The 27,582-nt window shown below is 36.7% G+C and overlaps 4 protein-coding genes across 6 annotated transcripts; 2 read left to right on the plus strand and 2 right to left on the minus strand.

The window, feature by feature from the left end:
* Nucleotides 1-1,392: 1,392 nt before the first annotated feature.
* GRIK2 (geminivirus rep interacting kinase 2) lies at nucleotides 1,393-7,985 on the minus strand. 2 transcript variants are annotated; one of them, XM_011091011.3, is made up of 14 exons: nucleotides 7,780-7,985; nucleotides 7,614-7,652; nucleotides 7,116-7,369; nucleotides 6,410-6,806; nucleotides 5,800-5,874; nucleotides 5,670-5,714; nucleotides 5,134-5,208; nucleotides 4,608-4,695; nucleotides 4,398-4,522; nucleotides 3,279-3,374; nucleotides 2,338-2,404; nucleotides 2,136-2,251; nucleotides 1,938-2,016; nucleotides 1,393-1,853 (listed from the first exon to the last, which is right to left on the minus strand). In XM_011091011.3, exons 4-14 carry the CDS (start codon nucleotides 6,731-6,733, stop codon nucleotides 1,708-1,710), a joined length of 1,236 nt encoding a protein of 411 aa, XP_011089313.1. In that variant the 5' UTR covers nucleotides 6,734-6,806; nucleotides 7,116-7,369; nucleotides 7,614-7,652; nucleotides 7,780-7,985; the 3' UTR covers nucleotides 1,393-1,707. The 2 variants fall into 2 exon arrangements, with proteins under 2 accessions (XP_011089313.1, XP_088741285.1); XM_088885159.1 differs by having other exon boundaries at nucleotides 7,602-7,985.
* A 2,197-nt stretch (nucleotides 7,986-10,182) lies between these two features.
* Nucleotides 10,183-15,958, plus strand: PDX2 (pyridoxine biosynthesis 2). The gene is made up of 7 exons (XM_011091013.3): nucleotides 10,183-10,385; nucleotides 10,510-10,637; nucleotides 12,712-12,799; nucleotides 12,952-13,025; nucleotides 14,055-14,246; nucleotides 15,299-15,396; nucleotides 15,471-15,958. The coding sequence occupies exons 1-7, from the start codon at nucleotides 10,334-10,336 to the stop codon at nucleotides 15,595-15,597; spliced, it is 759 nt and encodes a 252-aa protein (XP_011089315.1). The 5' UTR covers nucleotides 10,183-10,333; the 3' UTR covers nucleotides 15,598-15,958.
* A 2,024-nt stretch (nucleotides 15,959-17,982) lies between these two features.
* LOC105170824 (uncharacterized) lies at nucleotides 17,983-19,935 on the plus strand. The gene is made up of 2 exons (XM_011091745.3): nucleotides 17,983-18,945; nucleotides 19,044-19,935. Exons 1-2 carry the CDS (start codon nucleotides 18,135-18,137, stop codon nucleotides 19,769-19,771), a joined length of 1,539 nt encoding a protein of 512 aa, XP_011090047.1. The 5' UTR covers nucleotides 17,983-18,134; the 3' UTR covers nucleotides 19,772-19,935.
* A 652-nt stretch (nucleotides 19,936-20,587) lies between these two features.
* LOC105170309 (beta-galactosidase 8) lies at nucleotides 20,588-27,222 on the minus strand. Of its 2 annotated transcripts, XM_011091014.3 has the most exons (19): nucleotides 26,700-27,222; nucleotides 26,502-26,597; nucleotides 26,022-26,134; nucleotides 25,754-25,820; nucleotides 25,569-25,661; nucleotides 25,288-25,431; nucleotides 25,090-25,178; nucleotides 24,855-24,960; nucleotides 24,680-24,767; nucleotides 24,433-24,551; nucleotides 23,857-24,021; nucleotides 23,178-23,380; nucleotides 22,996-23,105; nucleotides 22,443-22,552; nucleotides 22,254-22,367; nucleotides 21,911-22,012; nucleotides 21,437-21,648; nucleotides 21,021-21,357; nucleotides 20,588-20,924 (listed from the first exon to the last, which is right to left on the minus strand). In XM_011091014.3, exons 1-19 carry the CDS (start codon nucleotides 26,853-26,855, stop codon nucleotides 20,817-20,819), a joined length of 2,532 nt encoding a protein of 843 aa, XP_011089316.1. In that variant the 5' UTR covers nucleotides 26,856-27,222; the 3' UTR covers nucleotides 20,588-20,816. The 2 variants fall into 2 exon arrangements, with proteins under 2 accessions (XP_011089316.1, XP_088741561.1); XM_088885435.1 differs by lacking the exons at nucleotides 25,754-25,820; nucleotides 26,700-27,222.
* Nucleotides 27,223-27,582: the final 360 nt, after the last annotated feature.

Consider the following 27,582-nt stretch of genomic DNA (forward strand, 5'->3'; position numbering starts at 1 on the left):
ATTACACAAATGCCTAGAAAAATATTAGATTAACATCCTTCAAGAAGTGTAACAGTAATTTTACAACAGACAGAAAATATTTGTGTATTCTTTGCCTAACCTTAAAAGATGTCCATATAATTTACTCTTAAAAATTTTAGATAATATAGATATTTTATATAATATATATCAAATGTGATTAAATATATTAGTATTTTCAAATTAAAGTGAACACAAAAAAAAAATTAAAGAAAAAAATGAAAAAAAGATACTATAAAACTGTACTTCCATACATCACACCATGAAACACAAATCACAACCATAAAAAAAATTATAGGTCAAATCGATCTGATAAGACCTAAACTAATTAAATGACAAGTATCTATGATCATAACTATAATAAGAAAAATTGTAGGTCAAATCAGGTCCACCCCTGAAGTGATCATATGACAAATAATTAAATCACAAACCACAACAAGAAAATTTTTAAACCAGTCTAATCAAACCTGAATCAATCGCATCATAAGTGTAATACACTCACATATAATTGATGATTGTTTAGACAATGACTAAACACATAATAATGTATTATATTTTTATGTGATTGACTCGATACAATCGAATATAATTTGGATAAAAATTTTCCAACACTGACATGATACTAATTTCCTAAAATTTTGTGCAGCCACCCACGTAATCTGAAGGTCGTAAATAAAATCCTCAACGCTGCAATTAAGCGGTGGCTCCATGTGAAGTCTTACAAGCATGAGATGCTCCCAAGTTGGAAGCATTAAATTGGGTTCACAGGCTTGCAACTTTCTAACACGCCATCCATCAAGACCATGTTCTTCCTACAAATAGATGCGCCACCTTAAATAACTCAACTCCAACAACCGTAACTACAACGCATAAAAAAGGATACGACCAAAACCCATCATAGGACCATGCCTCAATCATTTACTGTCATTTGTCTGCGCATTTCTTTCACTCGCCCATTGGAGACATATGGGAGAGAACTGTCGCTTAAATTCAATTATAAGTTCAACCATGCATTGGGGTTTACACAAAATAGAAGCTCCTAATGATCTTCACACCGGAGTCTCCCCGGTAGGTCCACTACCTGCAGATAGAGAAATTCTTGTCTATATTAAATACTATAGTAAGAAATCAATCATATTATAGATGTAATAACACGTGGTTGACTATGTTTTAAAAAATGCAAACCAATCATATAATAAATATAATATAATTATCATGTAATTAACTTGAATTTTGACTAAACCTGATCCAACCTGCAAATAATTATTTCTTTAACTCTTGTGAGCTCCGGGCTTTTGATGGATAGAGAAAAGTAAGATGAATGCAACATAATTCGATAATAATCTAGTTGCGGAGATCAAAACGCAAGTGGTCTATAGGAGGGGAAAAAAAAAACACTCTTTAACATCATCGAGAAATCCCGTTACAAAGGAAAAAGCATTTGAAATTTACGACAACAAAAGCATCCCATATATGTTCTATCAAGCATAGGCGCTCCTACTTCTCTGCAATCTAAATACCGAGTCTTATAGGTTCCCGCCAGTTTATCCTCAAATGCATTCTACGCATACTCTTGTATAACATCTCAGTTTTTCCATGTAAAATCATTAGAATCGAAGAGAGGACGTCCTAGAGCCTAACAGCTATACAAAAACAAGACCTGGCCAGCACAATACTGATATTTTATTATTATTGAGTGAGCATATCTGTTCCACTCCCTTCAGACACTCCTCTCTGCCGCTTGCACCAACACAAATACTGAGGGATTGGCCCCCCTTCTCCAACGACCCAAGCATGCTGCGCAACACTCTCCAGAGTCATTCTTTGTCTTGGATCTGCACATTACAAAAAATTGGAGGTGGGGCGAACAGAAGACACTCTGAAAATGATGAAACAATGAAACTGAGCCGAAGACTGACCTTTGCAAAGAAGTCCCTCGAGTAGGTCCTTCAAGAGAGGGTTCATCTCATCAGGTAGCAACAAAGGGTTATTTACGATCTGTGGGAAGGAAATGTATAATTAGAAAACAATCCAATTGAAACTGGTAACAGACCCATAGGCTGATGTATAGGCACGTAAAGATGGAGATACTGTTTTCAGGAAAAAGCATCATCCACCTTGTCATAGGTATCCTGGAGGGTCTCTCCCAAAAATGGGTACTTCCCAAGAACAAAACAATATAAAGTAACCCCAAGAGCCCAAGTGTCCGCAGCTTTCCCATGATAGGTTACACCTATATCGAAAATGGATTGCTGTGGTTAAGTTTTTATATTCCAGATGGTAAGACCATGTGCTATCATGATAAGAGGAAACACCGACCTAAACAGCACTCAGGTGCTGTAAACACAGGAGTTCCAGGAGAACGACGAAGCTCATCATTATCACCCTACAAGCAAAATTGATGAACTATTAGCACTAACTCCTGTGAACAAAGATATAACAGTGGGGCAATGAAAAAAACACTCACTAAATATGCAATTTACAAGGTTCTTACACTAAACTATGCAATTACAAGTTGTATCTTGAACACTAATCTATATATGGATTTTCCGGTAATAAACTATTGACATCCAGTCTAGACCATGAAGATATCCACTTTAAAAGCCAATGTTGATGAAATCGACCAACATTATTATCCTCACATGGTGTTTTAACTAGATTAAGTCATTAAATAGTATAATAAAATGAGGGGAGGTAAATAGACATATGGAGGAAATTTATATATTTCAGATTGAGAGGAAAGACAAGCATCGACTACTTCAACAAATGATAACAGGAAATCACAACAGAAGTGACACCCATGGACAAACTAAGGCTGAAGTGTGAAAGATATTATACAGAAGCATCGCTCAAGTAAATTGTCCTCAGCCTTTGTCCTGACTGATTCTAAAGGCCAAGAACTTTTCGCACAAATGAAAGCAGATTGGGACAAATATGATTACAGTCGACACAGTTCAAGTGCGAAATCTTTGCAGAAGTTTGTGGTCGACATTTACAGTCTCTTTTCATTCACCAATTCGTTCATGAGAAATACACCTTATACAAAGACTTACTCATTATCATTTGATTGTTAGATATAATTTACTACTTAATACTAATGCTTCCTACTTTGCAGCAAATATTTAGTTCTGGCAAGAGTTTAAAACGTTGGCTATGCATGCAATCATCCAGGGGAATTTTACTCCATCCTCCAGCTAATGCACAAATGCATTTACACAAATCTAAAGACAATGGCAGGTCTATCAAGAAAAATATCTGACCTCAAAAATCTGGCTGACACTGAAATCACCAATCTTTACTGTGCCAGAACCGGTAACTAGCAAGTTATCAGGTTTGATATCTCCGTGCACAACATTCTGTCAGTTGAAGGCAATAACATACAAGTTAGTTAAGAACATACGCAGGAGCAAGCTTGACACTTGCAGGTTAAGCTACCAAAAGTCACGATCAGAAAAGTATTTGCCAGGTCCACTCAAGAATAACCGGCATATCATAAATATAATTAAATCTGTTATTATGATCCCACATTTCCATCTTTATTAAGGGCTAAGTTGATCAAGAAATTAGAGGCATGGGGTCCATACTGTACAGCAACGTCCACAAAATAATTTAAATCTACAGAAGTATAAATTAATAGGTTAAATAAATAAAATCTTTAACAAAGTGCAAGGACCATCCAAATGCGGGGGAAGTAAAGATGGTGCAAAATAAGCATCGGAAAATTATTATGTGGGTTGCTTAAGACTGAGCAATAGAATAGGACATGAATCTCTCGGTTTAAATTATCAGTGTGATATAGCTCCATGCTCAGGTAACCTACTGAGGTTGATGCAAAGTACGTAATCAAGAACAATAGAAAGTAGAATACAAGACTTTTGGTAAAGAATCCAGCCAGATTTTTACGTTTCTACGTTTTTACAATCAAGCTCACATATTAGTAGTGATGGACTTTTTTCAGATAACATATAGATCTGTAAAAGTGAAATCAACTTAGTCTTTAATACGACTCATCTGCAGTTGCACAGCCACTACAGGCTGAAGATTGATAAAAGAAAAGGATAATAATTTCTTTCTGCTTATGAAATTTGATGTCTTAGGATACCCAAAATAATCGAGAAAGCCAGCCAACAAGTTGAACAGAACAAGATCTGAAATATCAGGCCCTTAAGACTTTGTGCTAAATAACAACCCCTGAAGCATGCAACTCTCAGGTGAAGAAGATATGTGATAAGTTGGAAACATTTTTGTAAGATACATCTCAAAACACATGAGCATAAAATACATGATACGGTATTAAAGAATTGGGAAGATGAGCAACATAGGTTCGAAGTGATATCAACTGATACATGAAATTGCAAAAAGTAGTCTTAGAATCATACATGAGCATGAAGATACATCAAACCAGAAACCGCATCGCGTAAATACTTCCGTGCTGTATTTTCTCCCAGACCACCTGGAGGACCAGCCCCTTCACAAACCCATTTGCCTTCCACATATTCAAGAACTGAACCAAGGTAGCCTTGAAGTCAACCCAAAACAGCTAATCTTGGCGGGGGGAAGGGATAAAAGAAGAGAATAGCATATCATACCCATATAGAAGTGATCTGTTGTTGGGTCATCAATAACCTCAACCAAATTGACTATATTAGGATGGCTCAATACTTTCATAATTAAAACCTGATAACATTAAAAACATACAAGTCAGAAGAAACGGTTGGCTTATGAAACAAATCATAGACCACCAGAAAAAATAAACAGGATGATCAACAAAGGTTTAAATGGACTGATGCAATTATGACACTGCATGATTAATTGACTTATATTTATGTTATTAACTGACGATATTGAAAGAACATAGGCATCGAACATATTATTATGCAAACAATAGTTGCGGAAAGCACAAGAGTAGAAATTATTGATAGTGTTAGTTGGCGGTTTCTTACAAGAAAATACCACCACATACACATGGAGGATATTCTGCAAGTCAAAGCCAATAAAGTATGCTAGATGAGAAGTATGGAGAAGAAAAAAGAAGAAACAAGCACAGAAGTCTCATGGTACAAACCAAGAACCTGGTTATCACCCTTAAACACACATGAAGAAAGCATCAAATACCTCACGCAAAACATCCGTCATTGCAGTTTCGGAAGGTGCGACCCGTAGCTTCAACAAATGAGATTTGTGAAAGGCCTGTTTCCAAAAATTGAGTACAACTGGTTATCATGTGATGTCATCATTTCATAACAAGCTTTTCATTCTGCTAGAAGTTTTTTATTATATTTATGTCTTAATCAAGACTAATAGAGTTTAATTGGAAGAAGCCTCGCTCTGCCTTGCATGATACAAGTTATAATCGCCACTGTGGAATTGTACCCTAATGTCACCCTAAGCTATAATCCCTATTTCTTAAAACTGCCAGAGTAGAAGTGTTCTTGCTGTAGCTAATGCAAATGAAATATTTGAGAAATCAACATTGAGATCATACGGCTGCTTCTCAATTCTTCTTTTGTGAACAGTTGTTTTGAGCCAGATCCCCATTAATATAATTTCTGCCGAAGAATTATAGAAAGGAAATGTACCATACGAGATTTTAATTGCAGATGTAAACACCTTATACTTGAGAAAGCATGCAGCTATACGTTAGTTATTACCTTTATCGCATAATGTTTTCCATCTATGCGGCTTCGGTAGAGAACCTAAACATTCCCAAGGACACAAGATTAAATGTTAAATTCCATAAAACAAATCCAAAAGACATAAAATTTACAGCAATATGCTCACCACTTTACCATAGCTGCCAGCACCAATCTTCCGTTCACGGACATATTCATTAATAGTTTTGTTTCCATTTACATCCTGGAACAATTGATAATAACTAATAAGTACGGAATGCAATAGTACTCCTTTCATTATAGGAGATCCCTTCAGTAAATATAAATTTCACATGACCAACCTCTCTCTACGATTCTACCAACATAAATATATTCCTTAAGCTTCAGCTACCGCTCATGCACCCAGATTCTTTTAACCCACAGCACTCAAAGTTATCCTTTAAGTAGTTAAAGTTTGTAATATCCATTACAGATAAGCAACACCATTAAGCATGAGAAACACACACTATTAAGGACAAGAAAACTAATGTATAATGCAATTTCTGTTACAGAATAAAGTGTACATCCTTAATCTTCCATTTTTAAGTTCGTATGTCTTTTTTCTTTTTTTTTTTGGCTTTTCCTGGGGGGAAGGGCGGTATATTGTTTGTTGAGTCATGAAACTTTCTAGCTGGGTAAAACCACCAAAAAGGTCTTTTGTTGAGTTCAAATTTGCACATTCACACAGACTAGTCCACAACACAGGGTTAGAAGTAAACTGCATTTTGTCCAGAACTCACCTCAGAGCGTAGAAGACTGTGGGTTTCCTTAACAGGGAACTCCCTGCATATCAATCCATGCTGCATCCGGTACATGAAAATCTCCTCGGATCGGTTTTTTGGGCTTCGGGAATCAGAGTCATCCCCATTCCCAGTATCAGACATATCACCATTAAAAGGGCCATCATCCTCATCTTCCAGATCATGATCCAACAAAAACTCCTCCGCAGCATGATTACCCATCCCCCTTGACCTCATTGCCTTCCTGGGCTTCCTCGCAAATGAGAAACCAAAACAACCACAGCAGCCCATTTCTCCCACTTCTTCAATCAGATTCTTCCTCATAAAACTTCAGAATACCAAAACTCTCGCCCAATAATTTGCAATATACAAGTAGTTAACAAGCTTGATAGTGAACCTGAAGAAACCCAAAAAAGGAGAGGGGAGAAAGAAAAGGCATGAGAACCATATATCGAGATGAACCTTATGATATTTTTTTTTCTTTATCTGAATTGACCCTGATGATTCAGTAACCATAAAAACACATAAATCGCATCAAATTGTAACCTTAGAATTGGAAATCGAACTCAATCAATAAATTTGACATCGCTTAAGCACAAATATCAATTCCCAATTCAAATTCCCCAAACTCACCTTTTTTTATAATGAACATACAATGACATGTTTTTATCTCAAAATTTCATGACTGAAGTACATAAATGATAACCTTTTTTTACGTCTGAATGATAACTTTTTATGCCTGAAGGGAATTCTGAAGCGCGCTTCAGACGACCGATCAGCTTCGCTATTCCAGAGGATGCCATTCAGCGAAATGAAAGAAACAGTTGACGAAACTGATCCCACTGCGATTCAAAGCCAACATCGCCAAGCCTTCAGTTATTATTATTTTTATAGGGTTACATATAAGAAACGAAATCAGCGCAGGCCCATCCTCAATCTCCTGCGCCTCGCCCTTTTGCCCTACAAGATATCAAGAAACAAACAGCAAAAATGATATAAGTATAATTATTCAAACGAAGGAAAAACAAAAACTCGCCACACGTTAGCAGATTATTTGAATAAGGGCCAATTCAAGAAGGTGCACAAAAATTGCATCCAGAACACCCAGAAATGACATCACAAGAAATGACATAAATAAATATTACGAAGCCAGTCGACATAAACCAAAAACGAAAAAGAAAAAACGTTTTACATTTTTCTTTACCTGCCTCGCGATGCGGAAAACACCGGGAACCCAAAAGCCCTAGTTCAGAAATCAAAAGAGGATCTGATTCTCATTGACCCATCAAAATAGCGAAAAAAACGAACAAACTGATGTTCACAACAAGAACCAAAAAATTGGGATTTCCGAAAAGCTGAGGTTCTATTACCGTTTGCTCTGACGAAAATTCAGCTGATTTGAGAGACAGAAGGGCGGAGGAAGAGGGAGAGAGAAAGAGAGAGATGTACGGAGAGAAAATTTAGGACGAAAATTGATGTGCAAGAGAATATACAATTTGTTTGGATTGGGAATATGAAATTTAGGTGTTTGGTATTGGTAGTGTATTCTATAATGAGTAGGTGCCACCGCATTTGCTTCCCCCCCATATTCCAAATGTTCACTTAAACAAGTCATTGAGGCCACCACAATTACTGAATTTAAGGCCCCTCAACTTTAATAAATAGGGTTTTTAGTTCCAACTTCATTATATACCTACCTAAAATATTATTTTTATTGCATACTAAATAATAAGTGTTGTCTCTATTATATAATAGATATTGGTTAAATTAAATTTAATTGATATTATTGATTAGAGTATAATTAATGTAATATTTTTTATTATATATTAATATTATATCATAATGATTTTAATTAATAATAGTTGATCGTCTTTATTTTAAAAAAATAGTACATATAATTAATCACTATAGCAACAATTAATGATTGGAACAGAATAATTCATTTTTATTATATTTACTTAAGTGAATGAAACAAAGAAACATAAACTTAAGCAAATGATGAAAACTAATAAAATTAATTAATTTTAATATTTACAAAATAAAAATAAATATTTATTTATGACCGGGAACATTTAATCAACCTATATATTGTCAATCACAATAATTATTTTAACAATCTCCCCTTCAATAAATAATATTTCTACATATATGTAAAATTATAGTTGTAATTGAATTGAAAGCTGAAATGGATTGATTGGAAGGGAAAAAGTATAGGGGTGGGCGGTTAGGTGGGCCGCGTGGGGGTTGGATTCGCCGGTCAGGTTTTCCTCTGGATGGACAAATGTTTTGGTAGTTGAACATTGTTTTATTGCCGGATGGAAACTGTTTCCTTTCCTTTTCGATCCCTCTTTTTCTACTTCCGGCAGTCCGACCCAACACTCCCAAACAAAACTCAAGCTTCTTTGTCCTCAATTATTGTCCTAACGCCTGTGGGGAAAAGGCCCACAAATTTATCGCTTTGCTTGTAGGATGGATGCCCAATTTCTTAAACAAATTGAACATAGATTCCTATCATAATCTTATCACAAATAAAAACATAACATAATAAGATAATGATTTGTGTTTTTCAATTGGGCCGCAGCAGACTTGACTGACTCGATAATTTGAAATGATAGTCGTTGATGTTCCAACCATCCAATGGTACTTGGTTGGATATGTGGTTCTATACAATATTTGACAATTAATTCGTTATAAATATTGATTGACAGCATTAGACATATTTAAAATACTGAGATCTAGCTGTTCGGTCCCGCCACTTTACCTAAGTGAATTTTAACTTCCATACTAAATGTTTTAGTTGGTTATCATCCCAACAAGCTTAACAAATTGTATTGCAACATGCTATTATTCTATTAAATATAATTTGTTTTGCAAATACACGTGTTGGACAAAAATTTAAAAGTTGTAGATAAATTAATTGTACTTGTATATATATAATTCAGGATAGGGTCATACTACAATTTGACACGTGCCATTTATTTAGATTAATATAACTGACAAATAAATGTAAACCGATGTGTATCAATTTAATTAACAAATCCAAGTTTAATTGGGGTATCCTGTAAAGGACCCCTTACGAAAGCTTATTGTAATGGGTATTTGTTAAACGATTATAATTATATAGGATATTTTATATTTTTTAAATAATAAGAGAGTATTTATAATTATGTCAAAATTTAAGAAAAAATTTATGTAAATTACCTTTAATTATATTCTTCTTTGTAGTAATAATTAGAATGGGTTGACCAAGCGTCCACATGACAACCTTATCACTCCAAAGAGCTTGACATCACCATATTATTTATTTTTCTGTGTTTTCGGCTTGTTTTTGACATAAAAATGATAAATATTTATTTATATCAAGTTCTTTAATAATAAATATCTTGCAATATGATTGGTAAAAAAAGATGGTTAAACTTAGGTTATATTTAGATTAATGTAATTAAATTTATGAATTTTAAATATCTAAAAATAGGATATTTTTCTGGTATTTGTTTTGATAATTTAAAATTCATTTAAATTATTTACAATTTTTAAAGTTTTATTTAAAATTAGTACATTAAATCATTTTAATTTAAAATTATTATTTTTTAGTAATTTGAATTTAAATTCATAAATTCAAATACGATAATTCAAGAAACCTAAATAACATAAAACTTTATCTCAACCCACAATAGAACGGACCCAAAACAGAAATAAACCAGGTAAAAATAGTTGGGCCGAAGTAAAAGCCCGGTCCACACGAGGGGGGGATTCCTGGGTCCCAAGCTACTCTTGGCGGCGTACCTGGAATCAGAAGTCAAATTGGCTCCCAGTTTATCTTTCACTTCATTCCGTGAAGCAGAGCCTGACACGATTCTTTCATTCTTCTTTCGCCTGCAGTGGTACTTGCGCGCCTTGCAACTTTTTGTGTGGTTGGGAAAGATGGCGATAGGCGTTCTTGCTTTACAGGGGTCTTTCAACGAACACATTGCAGGTATTGTTAGTCCAGAAACCGTCTTGTCATCTCTGTCCATATTTGTAATACACGCCTGTATGTCTAGTTTTTGTGTATATAGGATTAATGGGTGTTTCTGATTGCGTGTGAATTGGAGCTGCAGCGTTGAAAAGGGTTGGGGTGAAGGGGGAGCAGATAAGGAAGCCGGAGCAGCTGCAAAACGTGAGCGCCCTCATTATCCCTGGCGGGGAGAGCACCACCATGGCCAAGCTGGCTGAATATCATAACCTCGTATGTCCTCTTGGTCTGCTTTCTTGTTCTTTATCTATATTCATGGCAAGGGCCTCAATAAAGAAATGTGGAAAGCTGTGGTTTATGCTATATATATATTTATTTATATTGAAGAGATTGAGCTGGTGTTTATTTGTCAGTAATGTTTGATTGCATAAGCAATGTCGTTTGCGATTTGATTGGTGCCCTAGCAAGTTATTGCCCTTTTGGACTGACTTTATACAAGCCGTAACGTTTTATCGTGAAAAAGTATTACGCTAAAGAGAGGAGACACTAGTGCTAATAAGCTACTTAAACTACTTGTCCGCAACCGATTTTGGGATGCTTGCCTACATTATGCACCTCTATTAACACAATATAGGCATCGCAAATATAGTTCAACAATGTCAGAGAGGGGGTTGAGATGTAAACACAAGAAATACCAAAACCACATGTTCTCATCTTTCATATGTTCAGACAAGAAAATGACAGTCAAAATAAGGGTGGTGTCAAAAAACCATTTGAATGACACAGAAAGTCAAAACACCCAAGAGGACAATATATACTGGGATAATACGAAACTCAAAATTGTTTCAGGGATTCTTGGTTTTTGCATCTTGGTTTGGAAATTTTTTTAACAGATCATCTATGAAGGGCGTTGAACTTATTTAGTGTTGCGATTGTGGTTCAGGCGACCAGGATAAACCATATCACCTTTTGAAGCTTGTTGCGTGGATGCTTCCTTGTTTTACAAATTGGAAAAAGTATCCTTGTTTGTATCTTCACGTCCATTGGTATTGTTGTATGGTTTGTTGCGTTTGCAAGCTCAAGTAAGAAAATCGAGAGAAAAGTATATTTTCTGTAAGAAGAAGCAAGCAAACAGAGAGAAAAATGTATTTTCTGTGTGAAGACTGACTGAAGAGGTATTGATTGTTGAGCAAAACTGTCTACGGCTGTTTTTAGGTGTTGTGAGTTTTAGTGTGTATGTATTTTATGGCGGGTTTTATTAATAAAAATGGACTCTTATACCCTCATGAATATTTAATATTACTGACATATGCCCGTGCGAGTTCCCCTCTTGCAAGGTTGAGGCAGCTGGCTAGGCCGAGGCACTGCCTCGACTTGGCGCAAACGCCTTACACGAGGCCGCCTCGCCAGGTCGAGGAAGGCCTCCGAGTTCGGCTCATTGCCTCGACCTGGAGCTAGTGATCACTCGGTGGGGGGTGGGGGCGGGGGCATTGCATCACCCCCCCTCTCACCATTCCCCACCTCTTCACCACCTACACCCCATTGCGAGACAGTCGTCTCTCCCTAAATCTACCAAACATCATTTCGAGAAATTTAGAAAGAAAATTGCAAGAAGTGTGAAGACCTACTTACCTTGCAAAGACATCTTGGCCTTGAAGTGGAAAGTATGTGGGGTAGGTGGAGGCATCACTTAAAAGCCTCCCTTTCAAGAGCAAATACTCTTGATAAAGCGTATTTTTCTTACAAATACTCCTGCACAGGTAAAAAGCTTACAACCTGTTTTTTATGTTTTCATTTTCAGCTTCAGTTTAATTAAAATGAAAAATATGTTTGTTTATATGTATTTTCATTAGAATGATATTGATTTGACATCAGAGTTCGATATAAAACATAATCTCATTAACTTATCCAAACATATTCTCAATTCAAATGAAACCAATACCAAATTGAAAATACATACTGCGGAGACTTGGGCTTGAGCCTGAAATTCCAACAGGGAAGCTTATGGTTTTAGGAATGCTGGAACATGAGTTTGTTGAAATGCTAACCAGATTGTTGGGGGCTGTTGCATTCATAATGTTTGCGAGATTTGAATTCTTGCATTGCCTGAATGAAAGATTTTTCATTTATCAAGATAATGTGTTGAACCATCAGATGCTGCCTAATTTTCATTTATGCTGCTCTGTGGCGTATGAAACTCTGCATGTCTAGTGGCTGAATTCGACCTCTTTTTTGGAGTATGAATGTGTTTGCTTTTACAGTTCCTGTAAGCTGGTTCTCCAGTGTCATGTTATGCACACATAACTAAAGAATACATGCTTTTGTGCTGTAATTGTTCCAATTGCAGTTTCCAGCGTTGCGGGAATTTGTAAAAATGGGCAAACCAGTTTGGGGAACCTGTGCTGGCCTTATCTTTCTGGCCGACAAGGCAATTGGTAGGTGTTTATTTTGATCATTATTATCTCATGCACAGCAATTTCACACTTATAAAATAAACAGTTGATCCCATTTCCACAGGAATCACTACAAACTTGGCCTTAAGATATCTTAGTATTTTGATTGAAATTTATGGCAATATTTGTTTTAGGGCAGAAAACTGGCGGACAGGAACTTATTGGTGGCCTTAATTGTACAGTTCATCGAAACTTCTTTGGCAGTCAGGTATTGTGTAAGCACCATTTTCTTGAGTTCCACATATGACTAATAGACTATTAGCTCCAGGTTATATAGAACATCTTATAATCTTGTGCATCTTGTAGTATGTGTTTGGAACTTATAAGATAATATTTATAGATATTAGATCATGTTTTAAAAATGAAATTTTGAAGTGCTTGGATAAGACAGATTATGGGATATAATGATAATGTTGTAATTTAATATGAGAAAAGCTAAAGAATTTGTTAAGATATTAAAAATACTTCATTAACTCCTTCGTCTTTCTAGCTCACAAGATGCTAACATCTGATATTAGGAATTTATCAGCTTCTCCTACCAAACACACTAGGACAGCTGATAAATTCTCAAACATGAGTTTTAAGGAGTTTGTAGGCTTGACCAGACGCCCACTAAATATGAAGGAATGACAAATAGCCAAGAATAGCTCTCAGTTACAATAACATTGTCAGAATTCTCAGTATAAGCTGCTATATGGGGATGCTGGGCAGATGTTGACTGAGACTAGAGTGCTGTGAATTCTGATTTTAGTTTTTCTCTTGCTTGAGAATAAAAAGCTTATGAAAAAAAATATTGTTTCAGCTTTTCCTTGGAATTTTTTAACATTTTGACTTTAGAATGACCCTGGTTGCTTGAATGCTTCCTTTTGCTGCAGATTGTGTGTTTGCGTTAGGATTATCTTAGTTATTTCAGACTCAGGAAGCCCATTGTTTTATCAAAACCATAAGTGGGGCTACACATTGCTTTTTGAATTGTAAGCCTAAGTGAGACAGTATATTTATCTTCTCACTTGTAGTACTCATTAGTTCTGGGGAAGAGAATGGACTTTGGTCTGCCTAAGTGGAAATTCTTCAACAACAATCCCGAGAGCAACGAACTATGCCAAATTATAATAGAGGGATGCTTGCACATACTTATTACATATACATCCCTCAAATGCTCATTGTTTCGCTCCTCCTTCCCCCTTAATGCTTTTCACTTCTTATTGACTCTATCTAAATGAATATTATGTGTTAGATTCAAAGCTTTGAGGCTGAGATATCTGTTCCTGAGATTGTGGCCAAAGAAGGAGGTCCTCCAAGCTTCCGTGGTGTGTTTATTCGTGCCCCTGGAATTCTTGAAGTAGGTCCAGAAGTACAGGTTTTAGCAGAAGTTCCTGTTCCATCTGATAAAGCTGCTAAATCTGATCCTGCTGTTGAAAATGTAGAGGTCAAGTTTGCCTATGATCTTATGCCAAATCTTTCCAGAAATTATTTATCCATTCTGATATTTTTTTGGCCCTCATGTTATTTGAAATACCTATTTACTACTGGATGTTGTTTATTCTTTCGTTTCTATACTTCACTTGCTTCAGTCAATGTGTGTATATATTTAGATGTCATTATGGATATGATATATATTCCTACTTTATATAATTTATCTCTTTGATGTTTGGTTTGGGTTCTCATCCACAGTGATAAAATCCTTGTTCATTACTGTGAACAGTACTAAACATTTCCTCCTTAGTCTGCATGAGTACCCTAATTTATTTATTAGAAGTTGGATTTCCAGGAACAATTTTTTTGGTAGCCCATTGAAGGGGTGAGATATTGTTTACTTTAGAAAGATTTTGACCTTCCAAAAGATATTTCTGAAGCGAACAAGCTTCAGTGGTCTAGACATGGATGCTTTGCAAATGGTTAAACTCTCGGGGTTTGGGGGGGGGGGGAGTGGTATTGCCTCTGTATTCGAATTTTTGAACCCTGAGTGGTTCCCCGCAACTAACCCATTCTTGCTTCCTAACCATCACTTTCAGAGAATGCTTGAACATGGGATTCTAATGCTGCATTAGAATTTGCATAGAAGAGTTCATACGGTTGTGAGTTTTCCCTCCATGTTGAGAATAAGGCCAGTTGCAAGCTTGTGTCGATAAAATATTTTAGATGTCACTCTTGTCTACTAGGGTTATGGGGATGCAAGATGTTTTATTTTTTAAACCTTTTTTTTTTTAATTTTTTGGAACACCTCATTTGACACTCTTGTTGAGAGTCACATTAAGTTACACTGTTGCTGTTCAACTGTTAGTAATAACGTGTTTCCAGTAATTTGACTAGGAAGTATATAATTTTTGTGATGATTTTTGCCCATGAATTCTTTCTGAATTTTGTATCTAAAGCACCTTGAAATATACAAATGCGTTAACCAGTTGACAATTTATCATTATCAAGTTACTTTGATGCTTAGTGCCTCATGTTAACATAACTCACTAAATCATGCTTCAGGAAAATGCTGCATCTGAACAAAAAGTTATTGTTGCTGTAAAGCAGGGAAACTTGCTAGCAACTGCTTTTCACCCAGAATTAACCGCAGACACCCGATGGTCAGTTTCTTCTGCTTCTGAAGTGCATGTTTTCTTGGAGTTAGTTCCTAAACTTTGTGCACATTCCTACACAGGCATAGTTATTTCTTGAAGATGCTGACTGAGATCAACCAAGAAGCGTCAAGCAGCACCTCCTTATCTTCGGAGGATCTAAGCTTCTCTGAGCCGCCTAAGTATGATCTCCCAATATTTCAACAGTAATAAAGGAAAAAGATGGACAAGTGTATAAAATGGATCAGATGGTAGGCTACTTAGTTTCATATAATCTCGACCAGCATGTGTGCTTGCATTATGGACTGCAGTTCCATTCTGGCAGATCTTCAATACCTCCAAGTCGGTCCACATCTTACAAAATTCTTTGCACTAGTGACATGTTCCAAAAGTGTATATCCTTTGTACATAGTTTAATACCTTACAGTTCTATGCTCTTCTGCATTATTGTATGGTCGAAGTAGTTTAATGGTTGATTTATGTCGATCCTTAATGTTGACTATTTGGTCACATGATAAAAACTGTATTGTCCCGCAAATATATCATCTGCATAATCTGTTTATTTGGTTCAGATATGGTATTTGGTTGGATGGATTTCCATGCTCAGTTTGGTTGACAATAACATCATACAAATTGACTGGAATGTCGATTATGATCGACATATGTACGGTGCCACCAAATTGACATTGTCACTATTAGTGATATTAGCTTAATATAAGCCTGGCAATGGGCGTGTTTTATCATATTTAGATCCATATTGATTCCTTATGTATGTTATCCTGTCCATAGGATCTCTGTGAGTTCTGCTCATGTCAGAACCAGAAAATTTGGGTAGGGTCCGAGTCTTCTCCATTAAGTATACGTGTTTCTTCTTTTGTAATATGTTTTAAGCAATAAAATTTCTTAATATGAATAAAGCGGTTCTACATAATCTCTGTATCGATATGTTACTAAATTGACCTATTAGACCCGAAAAAATGCCGCTGGAAATAATATAATCTCTTGAAGGTATGAGAAGGAATGCGTTTGGCAAGAAAAGCAGCAAAGCCCTGTTGACTGAAGCATCTTTTGTACTAAAAAACACAAGGATTCTTGTGAGCTAAATTTGCAGAATGAGTTGAAAAGCAATAAATACGCGTAAGAATAGCAGACTTGAAGATGCATCAACCCAATGGTGGGTATTTTAAATTTGCTGTTTTACTTTTACAATGTTTCAAGTGCAAGTCTTTGCAGATCTCAAAGTGATTTTTCTGCATATTTTAAGTTTGAAAGAGTTAATATCTTGAGAATGGGATGTAAGACCATTAGCAGCAGGTGCCTTTCTTGCGGCACTTTTTACAAGGTTGGCCATGTATGGACTACTCATAATTCCCAGATCTTCCTACATCTGTAAATAAAATCGAGTTTATTTTAATGGAGGGTTCATACAAGTTGAATATCGAATAATTTAATTTATTTTTCAACCCTAAATTACTTCATATACAAGAGTTACAACATGACAGAGGACTCTTGAGATGATTATATTTTAGGTTCTCATATTTGCGATTAGAGTTTTCTGAAAAATTAGACGTTATTAGAAGTACTCTTTGTTAATAACTAATGAAGGTGAACATTAGAGAGGGACTTGAATCGTAAAAGATATAAATGTAAGGGATAAAGTTGTAATAGTTCGAGTGTTGAGGGGCATACATATGAGTATTTCTTAGTATTTTAGAAAAGTTTGATGAAAAATATTTCTTGATTAAAAATGAAAATATGAGTGCCGAAATAAAATTTTAGAAACTTATAAGTTCTCTTAAGAATGCTATTTTAAATTGTTTTAAATTATCTTAAAAAACAAGTTCAAATATACATACTATTTCGAACTTATACTTATTTATTTCTAGTTTTTTTTCTCTATAGTCACAAAACACAACAAAATACTCCAAAAATAAATCCAATCATAGTGAGTTTCTAACTTATGATTAAAATTTCAGCATATTCCTTCAATTAATCACAAATTTTCCAGTATTATAAGCTCCATTTTTTTGATTTATAAACACTCCAAAAGATTATTTTTAAAATAAAATTTGGTGTTTCATAACTTGTAGGGATAATTATATTCCCCTTCCCTTAGAAGTATGATATAATGACACGTAAACCCTTGTAATTTCACCAAATCTCAGGAGAGATGAGTGTAACTATTCTTAAATTTTAAAAACATGTTATAAGAGATAGGAACTTGTAAAATCTTGTAGACAAGGTTAGCCAAACATGCACCCTCCAAATATGAGACGAGTAAGATTAAATAGAATTAGCAACAAAGATAAAGACAAAAAATGTTTATAATAAGGGAAATGAAAGTATGTACTATATCTGGCAACTTGTTTCATTGTTTATGATCTCAGCAAACATAAACAAATTGAAGTCAACAAAGCGAATAGGAACGTGCGTGAAATATGAAAGAATCTAATCTCCTTTAGCATGTTTCTGTAGTAAAAATAGACATGCTTCCAAGAGACTCAACCACAACATGTTCCAAGTCTTACTTTATTTTCCTGGAAGAAATCGAAGGCCGAAGAGGAGCTGTTTTCAAGCTGTTTATGTCCATGAGAGTAAGCTAACTTACATAACTTTAGCCAAACTCCACGGCCATGTTCCTCCTCTCTATAAATGCTTGGATATTGGTGTGTATGGGAATAGAATCATCATTTTACATAACAAAAATAGCAAATCTCTGAATTTGCATGAGATAAGATCGCTGAGAAATGGAGGCGAGGAGGCTCTTCGTGGTGACGGCTCTCCTCCTGCTGTTCATCTCCATGGAAATCAATACCATTTTGGCCCAAGGAAACGGCAATGGAAATGGCAACGGAAATGGAAATGGCAGCGGAAATGGGAATGGGAACGGAAATGGCAGTGGCAGCGGCAATGGGAATAACAATGGCAATGGTAATGGCAGTGGCAATGGCAACAACAATGGGAATGGCAGTGGCAGCGGCAATGGCAACAACAATGGGAATGGCGACGGCAGCGGCAATGGCAACAACAATGGGAATGGCAGCGGCAGCGGCAATGGCAACAACAATGGGAATGGCAGCGGCAGCGGCAACGGCAACGGTAATGGTAATGGCAATGGCAATGGCAATGGTAATGGTAATGGCAATGGCAATGGTAATGGCAACGGCAATGGTAGTGGCAACGGAAATGGCAATGGCAATGGCAATGGTAACGGCAACGGCAACGGCAACGGTAATGGTAATGGCAACGGTAACGGCAATGGTAATGGAAACGGAAATGGAAGCATCAAAGGACATGACAGTGGAAATGAAAATGGGCAGGGCAGCAATGGGAAAAAACAGAAACGGCCTCCCCATGATGCTGCTACGACTAATTATGACGTATTATCATCGCTGCCCAACACAGGTCAGGAAAGAGCCTTTTGCAAGGCGAGGGGCAAATGCCACTACAAGACCCTGACATGCCCTGCTCAGTGCCCCCAGCGCAAGCCCAAGAAGAACAAGAAGAACAAGGGATGCTTCGTCGACTGCAGCAGCAAGTGTGAAGTCACCTGCAAATGTATATTATAACACATTACATTACATTTGCTTGAGTTTTTATTCATATTCTTGTTTAAGAGTACAAGTACTAATTTTGAATTTGTGTTTCTTTGGCAGGGCGAAGGCCTAAATGCAACGGATACGGTGCTTTATGTTATGATCCACGCTTTGTGGGCGGCGACGGTGTCATGTTCTACTTCCACGGAGCAAAGGGGAGTGATTTTGCCATCATTTCCGATGAAACCCTCCACATCAATGCACATTTGATCGGCACCAGGCCTCAGGGCAGGACTCGTGACTTTACGTGGGTGCAAGCTCTCTCCGTCATGTTCGACACCCATACACTAGTCCTGGCAGCTAAGAAGGTCTCTCATTGGGATGACAACGTGGACGCACTTATCGTGAAGTGGAACGGTGAGTCTATCGATGTTCCCACAGACGGAGAGGCCGAATGGAGGGTCAATGATGGAGAAAGAGAAGTTGTAATTGAAAGGACTGACGATGTTAACACGGTAAGAGTGATGGTATCCGGGCTAGTAGAAATGGACGTGAGGGTGACCCCGATTGGAGAAGTAGAAAACAAGGTCCATAACTATCAGTTGCCGTCTAATGATGCATTTGCTCACCTGGAGACACAGTTCAGGTTTTTAGATTTGTCCGATCAGGTCGAGGGAGTTCTGGGCAAGACTTACACGCCGGGATATGTAAGTCCGGTGAAGAAAGGAGTACCAATGCCGATGATGGGCGGGGAGGATAAGTATCAAACCCCATCGCTCTATTCACCTGCCTGCAAAGTTTGCAGATTTAGGAGACCCTCAGGCTCAGGCAGCGTCGCTGTAGCCTGATTTGATTTCAAATGTTTGTGATTGATTAATAAATGCATTGCTTGTCTTAATTATTATTATTATTATGTGTCCCATTCAAAAGTTGTAACTAAGTGTTATGAAGAACTCTCTTGTAGCATGGGAGGAATAAAACGAAACTGTTGCCAGGTAGCAACTACATTTGATTTGTATTCTTCAAGGATGAATTATATGGTTTGGTGTAGAGAGAAATATATATCTTGAGAACTTATGGATAAAAAGTTTTTGGATAATTCACATGGTGTTTGAGTGCTGCATGCTTTGCTTCTATTTAATATAAAAAAGAATCATTTTTCATATTTTTGTGTTATATATTGATATCACATTTACGTGTGTATTGTATACTATTTTATTTTTAAATTATAATCTAATTTGATAATATTTTTTAACTTGAGTGTTTATTGTTTTATTGGTTTGACAAATGATCCACGCCCACAGAAAGCACGTAACAATCAGTGAAATTTGTTTTAATTTGAAAAATGAGTAATTCTAATGGCTTAATTGCAATTTTTGGGGTTATTAGCATCCACCTTCCCTAAGATTTAAGATTTTGACATCCAGCTCGAGTTTCTGGAAAAAAAAAACCTCGTATTCTAGAATTATATATATATATATATATATATGTGTGTGTGTTTATTAACTAGATTAAAATTGGTAAAAGTATTGGAAAGCTCTCCTAACAAAGCAACAGCTGAAATAATAATCAATAATGCATCAGAGACTTTGAGATCGAACGCTCATGAAATCGTATCATCATACGAGGCTCAAGGGACTGAAATTTAGTAACTGCATGATCAATGAACAGATCAACATAAAATCTAATCCATTGATTGCTTATTCGTGCTTGTACCATCAGATTGCACTTTTTCCAGCACTGATGGTTTGGATAGTATTACATCTTGACTGCTCTTCTCAATTTTCTTGCAGCATCATACTTTGACGTATAATTGACAATTGATAAAGTATGAACCTAGAGCAGTAACCAACAAGTTTCATACGTCGACTGGATTTGCTAAAAAGACGAATGTCATGTACAGGAAGCTTCAACGGCTAAGCTTTTAGTAATTCCTGCACACGGGTCGCCAAATGTGCTAACGGAAACGCCAATGCTGCAGCTTCTTGATCCTATGCAAGCCTGTAAAGATTTTACGCAATGTAAGAGAGAAAGTAAGGACTTAAAATCTACAGATTATGATTGAATACTGTCAGAAGAATCATTAAGAATGAAAACCTTTTCGACAACAGAACGAGCCATTTTGCTGGTGCATCGACCGTGGCTAAAACTTCCACAGGTTCCACGAGGAGTTCCAAAGCTGGCAAATTTTATTTCGGAGATGACCTGATTTGCGAGAGGGCAAGCTAGAGAAAGAATTGGTCCTGCTGTTTTTCTTGTTTCGTCATCTGAAGTCCACATATCAACTGGAAGTGGGTGATTTTCTGAAATCCGAGCGCATATGCTTTGTGTTTCTCTAGTAGCAAAAGATAGCTGTGTTGGATTGCCTCCCATTTCCTCGAATAACACTAGGATGTTTCCACTTGGTTTTAGCCACGAACGGGGAACGTGATAGCTGAAAGATTAAACAGATCAATACTCGGATCATAATATGAATTCGGGATAATGAGTTTTGACGAGCTAGAAATTCTTACAGTTGCTGAGATGGCTTTCCACAGTTCTTCAGGCATTTGCTTGAGCTATAAGCTCCCCTGTAATTGCAAGAATCAGTGCAGCCGCTATTTCCAGCTATATTGGTTGGCCAGTAACGCCCAATGCTTTGTCCATTTATCCATGCTTGTCCCTTTCCCAATCCCATAAAGTCTAGTGCAAGTGGGCTGCTTCCGGAGGGAGCATCAAAAGTCGTCTGGATCCCGAAAAGGACAAGATGTTGCATTCATTTTCTTAGCATGAAAGAAACTGGTCTAATTGTTACAGAGAATAATATGGGGGGGAGAGAGAGCTAAAGCTTTCTAAGTCATCTTAAAGTCATCATTGTGAGTCCCGTCAGAGTTAACAATAACAGTGAGCAGCTTACTTAAATTTTTTAACATGTTCACACGGAAGAATTTAATTGGTTCTCCAATGTGCAGAAGTAGATCATAAACAAAATAAAGTCCAAAGATTACCTTGTACCACACCAGTGGTTGATTCTTAGGCAAAGTGGGCTCTGTTGTCCAAAGTGAGGAAGTTCCACTAGCCAGGCCTAGTTCTTCTCCTTTCAAACCAATCTGTTTCCAGAGATTCCATACAAGAGAAATAAAGATAAAATCGCACATCAGATCTTTGATAAACAAAGAATATACTGCTGATATATGCACAAAAATATGCATTTTTTCATAAATCACTGAACAATTTTTTTTTTCTTTTCCTTCTGAAACAGATTGGATTAATGATCCAATGTATCTTCCAATTTTCCTGAATATCCGTTCTGCCAGCAGGAAAAATATAAGGAAATTTCACGTCAATAACCTGATAAGTCCACTGCTGAGAGGACAGATCTATAGTAGATCCGTTTTTTGAGCTTTTCAACTGCACAGGACCAGTTACTCCTGCTCCTCTTGTATCAAAGAATGCTCCATAGTTCTGAATTGATGGAATTTGCATTAGAAAAGACTTGTGATAAGAATAACGACGATAATTTGCTCAGAGAGGTTATACCGCTAAACCCACTGTCAAACTCAAGAGATCAATCTTGTTTTTTCCAGGTTGGAGGCTCATCGGAACATTTATTGAAACTTTAGAGTTGCTGCTTCCTCCTTTCCCACTCCCTGATAGACAGTGACCATCAGCAGTTAAATAACAGGACAGAAGAAGAAGATAAAACGTATTATTATTCATGTATCCATCACTGATAAATAGTTTGATTATAGAATAGAACAAGATTCTATTTGCTGAGAAGCAGATTGCATAAAGAAAAAGATTGAAGTTAAACAGAAGCCCAGCTTTTATAAAAAATGTTTGTGTCTTCAATGTTCACAAAGATCCTCCTTTTCCTGGTAAATTATGTAAATGGATCACTGAATTACGTTATCTTTGTGCTTGTGATCATTGGGTTCTTCTTTTTATTCGAGAGCAAAGACTGTATGCAGAGACCAATTCACTATAAGACAACACCGACTGACCAACATAAGGACTCAAATTTGGTTAAATAGGTTGTATGCGAAGTTAAAGAACAGGCAGAATATCTATAGAAGCATTTATCTTCAAACACCTGCAAATTTCCCATTGATAAAAGCATAAAGCACATGGCCTAGAGAATCCACATGAAGGACCGTCTGAGATCCATCTCCAAGGAAAGGCTCGTCTCCTTTCATCTCAACGCTGAAAAATTCTAGAATATTAAACCCTGATGACACTGTTAAAAAAAATTGGCACTTTTGGAAGGCTTTATACCTTAGCGAATACCACAGATAATCACTTTGATCAGCAGTGGTATTTATTTGTTCCAGTAATCCAGGTTTCGTGAATGCACTGTCACTAGATATACCTACGGGTTCATTGATCCAACTCCAGCCCGAGACAAATGCGTCAGTAGCTGTACTATCATCTTTCGAAGGCTGGCGAACAAACTTTGTCATGGTGGATACAGAATTAATCTGTCATTTTGAGAAGAAGTGTTAATACATTAGCTAAAGAAGCAATTTCAGTAGTGGCTTGTAAAGAAGAATGTTTTGGTGGAAGATGACTGAAGATTTTCTGGAAAATATTACTTTGCAGCTTAATTGAATGATACAACAGATATATACTTTGAGAACTTGAGATCTTGCGCGACACAGTGGACTCCCCAAAAAGTCTAGAAGGTTTCATTCTCCTGAACTTTGTTATAGTAGATCTTTTTGCAATGTCAAATGTTCAGACCCAAGATGATTTATAATTGCTTAGATTTAATCAGTCTTCTGATTATTATGAATCCAATAAGAGGATGTATGCATCAAGATCTGAAATTTTCAGCTTGCTTATAAGAGAAATTAGATATTGAAGGCCCAAAAATCCTTATATAATGAAGCTAATCATGCCTGCTTTGTCCAAGCTTTGAAAGGAGTAAAGTAACATGAAGGTTTGTGACACATACTTTGGCAGTATTGAGCACCACATTTTTGCAGTCTGGTAAGATGCTGACAGACCAAGCAGGCAAGTTATAGGAATTTCCGTTGAACTTCACAGTTGCATCTGATTGTGTGCCCACATTTGCAAGAAAAGCAGCACATTGCCCTGAGCCAGTTTTATAAACAGTGGCCTGAAACAGAAAAAAGATCGTTTTCAGGGAAATTGCTTTAGAATTTAAAAATCTGAAGCAGAGATGAAAGCTAAGTTTGTGTAATTATGGTATGACGAGAAAAAACATATGTTTGCTCAATGGAATATATGATGTGATACATAAGCTTAGTAATTGATGGATCATAGTGAAGTCTATCATGATGTTCTGCTGAACATGCCATCAAGATGTTGTCGCAAGTGTGCTTCTCTTGATCATTTTATTTACTAAAGCCAATATGATTGATGAATTTATGACAAGTTTCATAATAGTATAAGTTTTTGTATTTAGACAGGTAGAAACCATTTTCTTTGCTGTGCTCATCAGGAATTTTTGTGGCAACCATTCTAGACAACACTGTTAAAAGTTTCTGTTAGAGAGATGTTGTCATACCTCCAAATTCGAACCAAGAGAAGTGGTTTTTGGATCAGTTGCCACCATTGCCTCTTCACAAAGTTTTATAGCTTTATGAACATCTTTCAAGTGACCCCATTTTGGCTGTCTCAAAAGGCCTAGAGCAGAACAGACAGAAAATTCATGACTCCTCCGCAAACAAGCGCAGCTTCCATCAATCAATATTACAGGTAGAATTAGAACTCCGGGACGGCAATAATGTATAATCAAAAGAGGAATGACATACCATACTCATCAATTGGAGCATCATAATCATAGCTTGTTGTAATGAAAGGTCCACCAGTACTGCGGCCAAAGTTAGTCCCACCGTGATACTGTTAAAATAAATTGAAGTTTGCTTGAGAAATTCTTGGGGATTCACCACAAACTGCAAAAGAATGGCAAGAAACTATACGAAGTACCATATAATAGTTCTGGAAGGTTCCGCCAAGCTGGTAAAAACGTGCCACCGAAAAAGCAAGATCTTCCACTGGTCTGTATGGCAGAGGATCACCAAATGCAGAAAACCTGATGTTTTATTAACACAGAAGTCAGCCAGTAATAAAATGCAAGGCAGTTTGACCTCAGAAATCCTAAACATAGATCATCCCATGCATGTTATAAGCATCACAAGGAAATATAAATCTGATGTTTTACCATCCACTCCAGTTTTCCGTCCACATTTTTGGCTTGTTATTAGAATTTGGGGTGAATTGGTCACAGTAAAATCCGTTGCAAGTGTTAATCTGTAATTATTCAGAAGGACAAATATAAGCTTATTGGTTATGAAGTCATTTGAGTTGCCAAAATACTTGGCTTTTGGTTAACATTACAAAGATCAAGAGACAGACTCACAATAGGATTAGGAGCATCACTTTGCTGGCACATCACCCAGGGCACCCCTGTATCAAGTGATGTGGCCATTGCTGCAGCCCAATTTATGTAAGTTTTGGCATCACTACCATATGCAGAATCGATATTCCCATACTCATTTTCTATCTGGAATGGAAAAGAGAAAAGAATTCTTGAGTCATAGTTCTTACAACCAGAAAACCACGACCTTCGCAGTCTCTTAAGATTTTCAACCGATGCAGTTTCGGTCCTTTGACAAATTCATCATGTTACACAATTTACACCTGAGATAAAATTATGGGTCCGCCTTGGGATGCATATAGATTTTCTTGCTTCATCATGTCAACAATTTTGGCTGTAAATCTCTTCATTTCAGCCTGAAAAAAGCTCTCGGTGCATCAGTTTTACTATATCAACAGCTAACTATTAAAGCCATATAAAAGGGGCTGAAAAAAGCCAGGGAAGTAACCTTGAATGGTTCATTATTAGTTCGAAGCACGATTCCTGGTATAAAATGCAGCCAAAGAGGAAATCCACTGTACGAAAAATCAAGTTCCCTCTCATATTACACATAAATCATCACCTATTTTTATAGGTTGCGGAAAAGTACCAAAGAGAGAAAACACTCATAAAGAAATCAGATGCTCCGTTTTCATGAAATGCTGTAACTTATTTAAATAAAAATACTTAGAAAAAGCTGCACTTTTAAAAAAATAATTATAGAATAAGATTCTCACCCATAGTTCCATTCAGCACAGACATAAGGACCAATTCGAAGATGAACAAGTAGACCAGCCTCCTTCACCAACTTCACGAACTTCATCAAATCCTTTCTTCCTTCAAAATCATACTGCAAAAATCCCTTTCACCCGTCAGCATCAATTTTCCTTATTATTTCCCTTTTCCTCTTTTCCCATTGACTTCTTTTCCACATCATTACCAAAAAATCAAAATTAAAGAAAGGCCAACAACAATGATCTAGAACGCGGAATCAACTCAACTAATAAATAATTTTGTCTTAAAAGTTCTTGACATTTTGGAACAAGAAACTTGAAAAGCAAAAACGAATCTTTCTCCTTCCTGTTCTCACTTTACTTTCCCTTTCCACCGCCAACACACCAGCCAAACATTCAAGTAAAGAATAGTCATATTTAGTGAAAAACAAACACTAGAAACAGAAATTCATTAATTCAAAGAAAAAAATAATAATACTGCACCTGGCCACGAACTGGTTCATGCAAGTTCCAGAACACATAAGTTTCTATCACATCCAATCCTCCGTCCTTGGATTTCTGTATCAAGTCCGGCCACATCTGAAAAACCCAACAAAAATGAAAAATCAAAGTTCAGACCTTATCTACAGCATTTCTGCGTGTGCGAGTGAAAATGTGTGTGTGTGTAAAGTATGTACTGACATCAGGAGTGCTGCGCGGGTAATGAATGGACCCAGAAACCAGAACCCTTCTCTTGCCGTCAATCACCAGCGCGCGGTGGTCGTACGTCACGTTGGCGCCAAAACAGAAGGGCGTCGTTACAGCCAAGAAGAGAAGCAAGCCAAACCCCGCCGCCATTGCTGCGTATACGGTTCCGTATTCTTGTATTTATACAGAGGAAAAATTCTCACTTTTTGGGTTTCTTGCGAGAATGATTTTGATTTCCCTTTGGGACTTAGCTTTCCTTTGTCTTCAAAGAAAGAACAAAGGCTAAATCCGTTTAAAGGGGACTGTTTGCTTAACTGAAAACAGTTTGAAGGATGGGGAAGGAAGATAGCTAAATACGCCGGAGACGACACGCTAACTCTTTAGTCACGTGACGTTTGCCGTCGTCGTCGTCGTCTTCTCTCTCTGCTCAGGTTGAGCTGCTACTAGTCTGGTATATGCTAATGTGCGCGAGTGGGGGACGGTGTTGGACTTTAATAGAGGGAAGTAATGCAACCGTGGTTTGCATATTCGTGTCCGTTTCTTTACATCTTTTTCATCAAACGAAAAATTATAGGGAAAATAACGAGTTTTGATATGATTATACGCAATATTCTTTATAATTTTAAAGATTATATTTAGCATGAATTAATAAATAAATTATTCATTGAATTTGTTGATATTAATAAAAAAAGTTGAACGAAAATTGATATTTACCCATTATTACTGGTTTACTGCAGATCAAATAATTCTTTTTTTGGACTAAACTACCCTTACAACGATGAATATATACCTACTCACATATATTAACGTGGGAAGACGTACGGGAATAATTTGGTTATAAAGAAAATTATTTGACTTACTATAAGTCAGTAATAAG

Source organism: Sesamum indicum, linkage group LG9, assembly GCF_026168435.1.
Source record: "Sesamum indicum cultivar Baizhima isolate 11 linkage group LG9, ASM2616843v1, whole genome shotgun sequence".
Taxonomy (NCBI): domain Eukaryota; kingdom Viridiplantae; phylum Streptophyta; class Magnoliopsida; order Lamiales; family Pedaliaceae; genus Sesamum; species Sesamum indicum.

Coding starts and splice junctions, on each gene's coding strand:
- GRIK2 (XM_011091011.3), bottom strand. CDS start 6,733: ATGAGGAAGAATCTGATTGAAGAAGTGGGAGAAATGGGCTGCTGTGGT. Junction 5,715..5,799: donor CTGGCAGCTATGGTAAAGTG/GTGAGCATATTG, acceptor GGGAATGTTTAG/GTTCTCTACCGAAGCCGCAT. Junction 1,854..1,937: donor CGAGGGACTTCTTTGCAAAG/GTCAGTCTTCGG, acceptor TGTAATGTGCAG/ATCCAAGACAAAGAATGACT.
- PDX2 (XM_011091013.3), top strand. CDS start 10,334: ATGGCGATAGGCGTTCTTGCTTTACAGGGGTCTTTCAACGAACACATT. Junction 10,638..12,711: donor TGGCTGAATATCATAACCTC/GTATGTCCTCTT, acceptor TTCCAATTGCAG/TTTCCAGCGTTGCGGGAATT. Junction 15,397..15,470: donor TTAACCGCAGACACCCGATG/GTCAGTTTCTTC, acceptor ATTCCTACACAG/GCATAGTTATTTCTTGAAGA.
- LOC105170824 (XM_011091745.3), top strand. CDS start 18,135: ATGGAGGCGAGGAGGCTCTTCGTGGTGACGGCTCTCCTCCTGCTGTTC. Junction 18,946..19,043: donor GTGTGAAGTCACCTGCAAAT/GTATATTATAAC, acceptor TTTCTTTGGCAG/GGCGAAGGCCTAAATGCAAC.
- LOC105170309 (XM_011091014.3), bottom strand. CDS start 26,855: ATGGCGGCGGGGTTTGGCTTGCTTCTCTTCTTGGCTGTAACGACGCCC. Junction 24,961..25,089: donor ACGGAAAACTGGAGTGGATG/GTAAAACATCAG, acceptor ATAAAACATCAG/GTTTTCTGCATTTGGTGATC. Junction 24,552..24,679: donor TGCTCCAATTGATGAGTATG/GTATGTCATTCC, acceptor GTTCTGCTCTAG/GCCTTTTGAGACAGCCAAAA.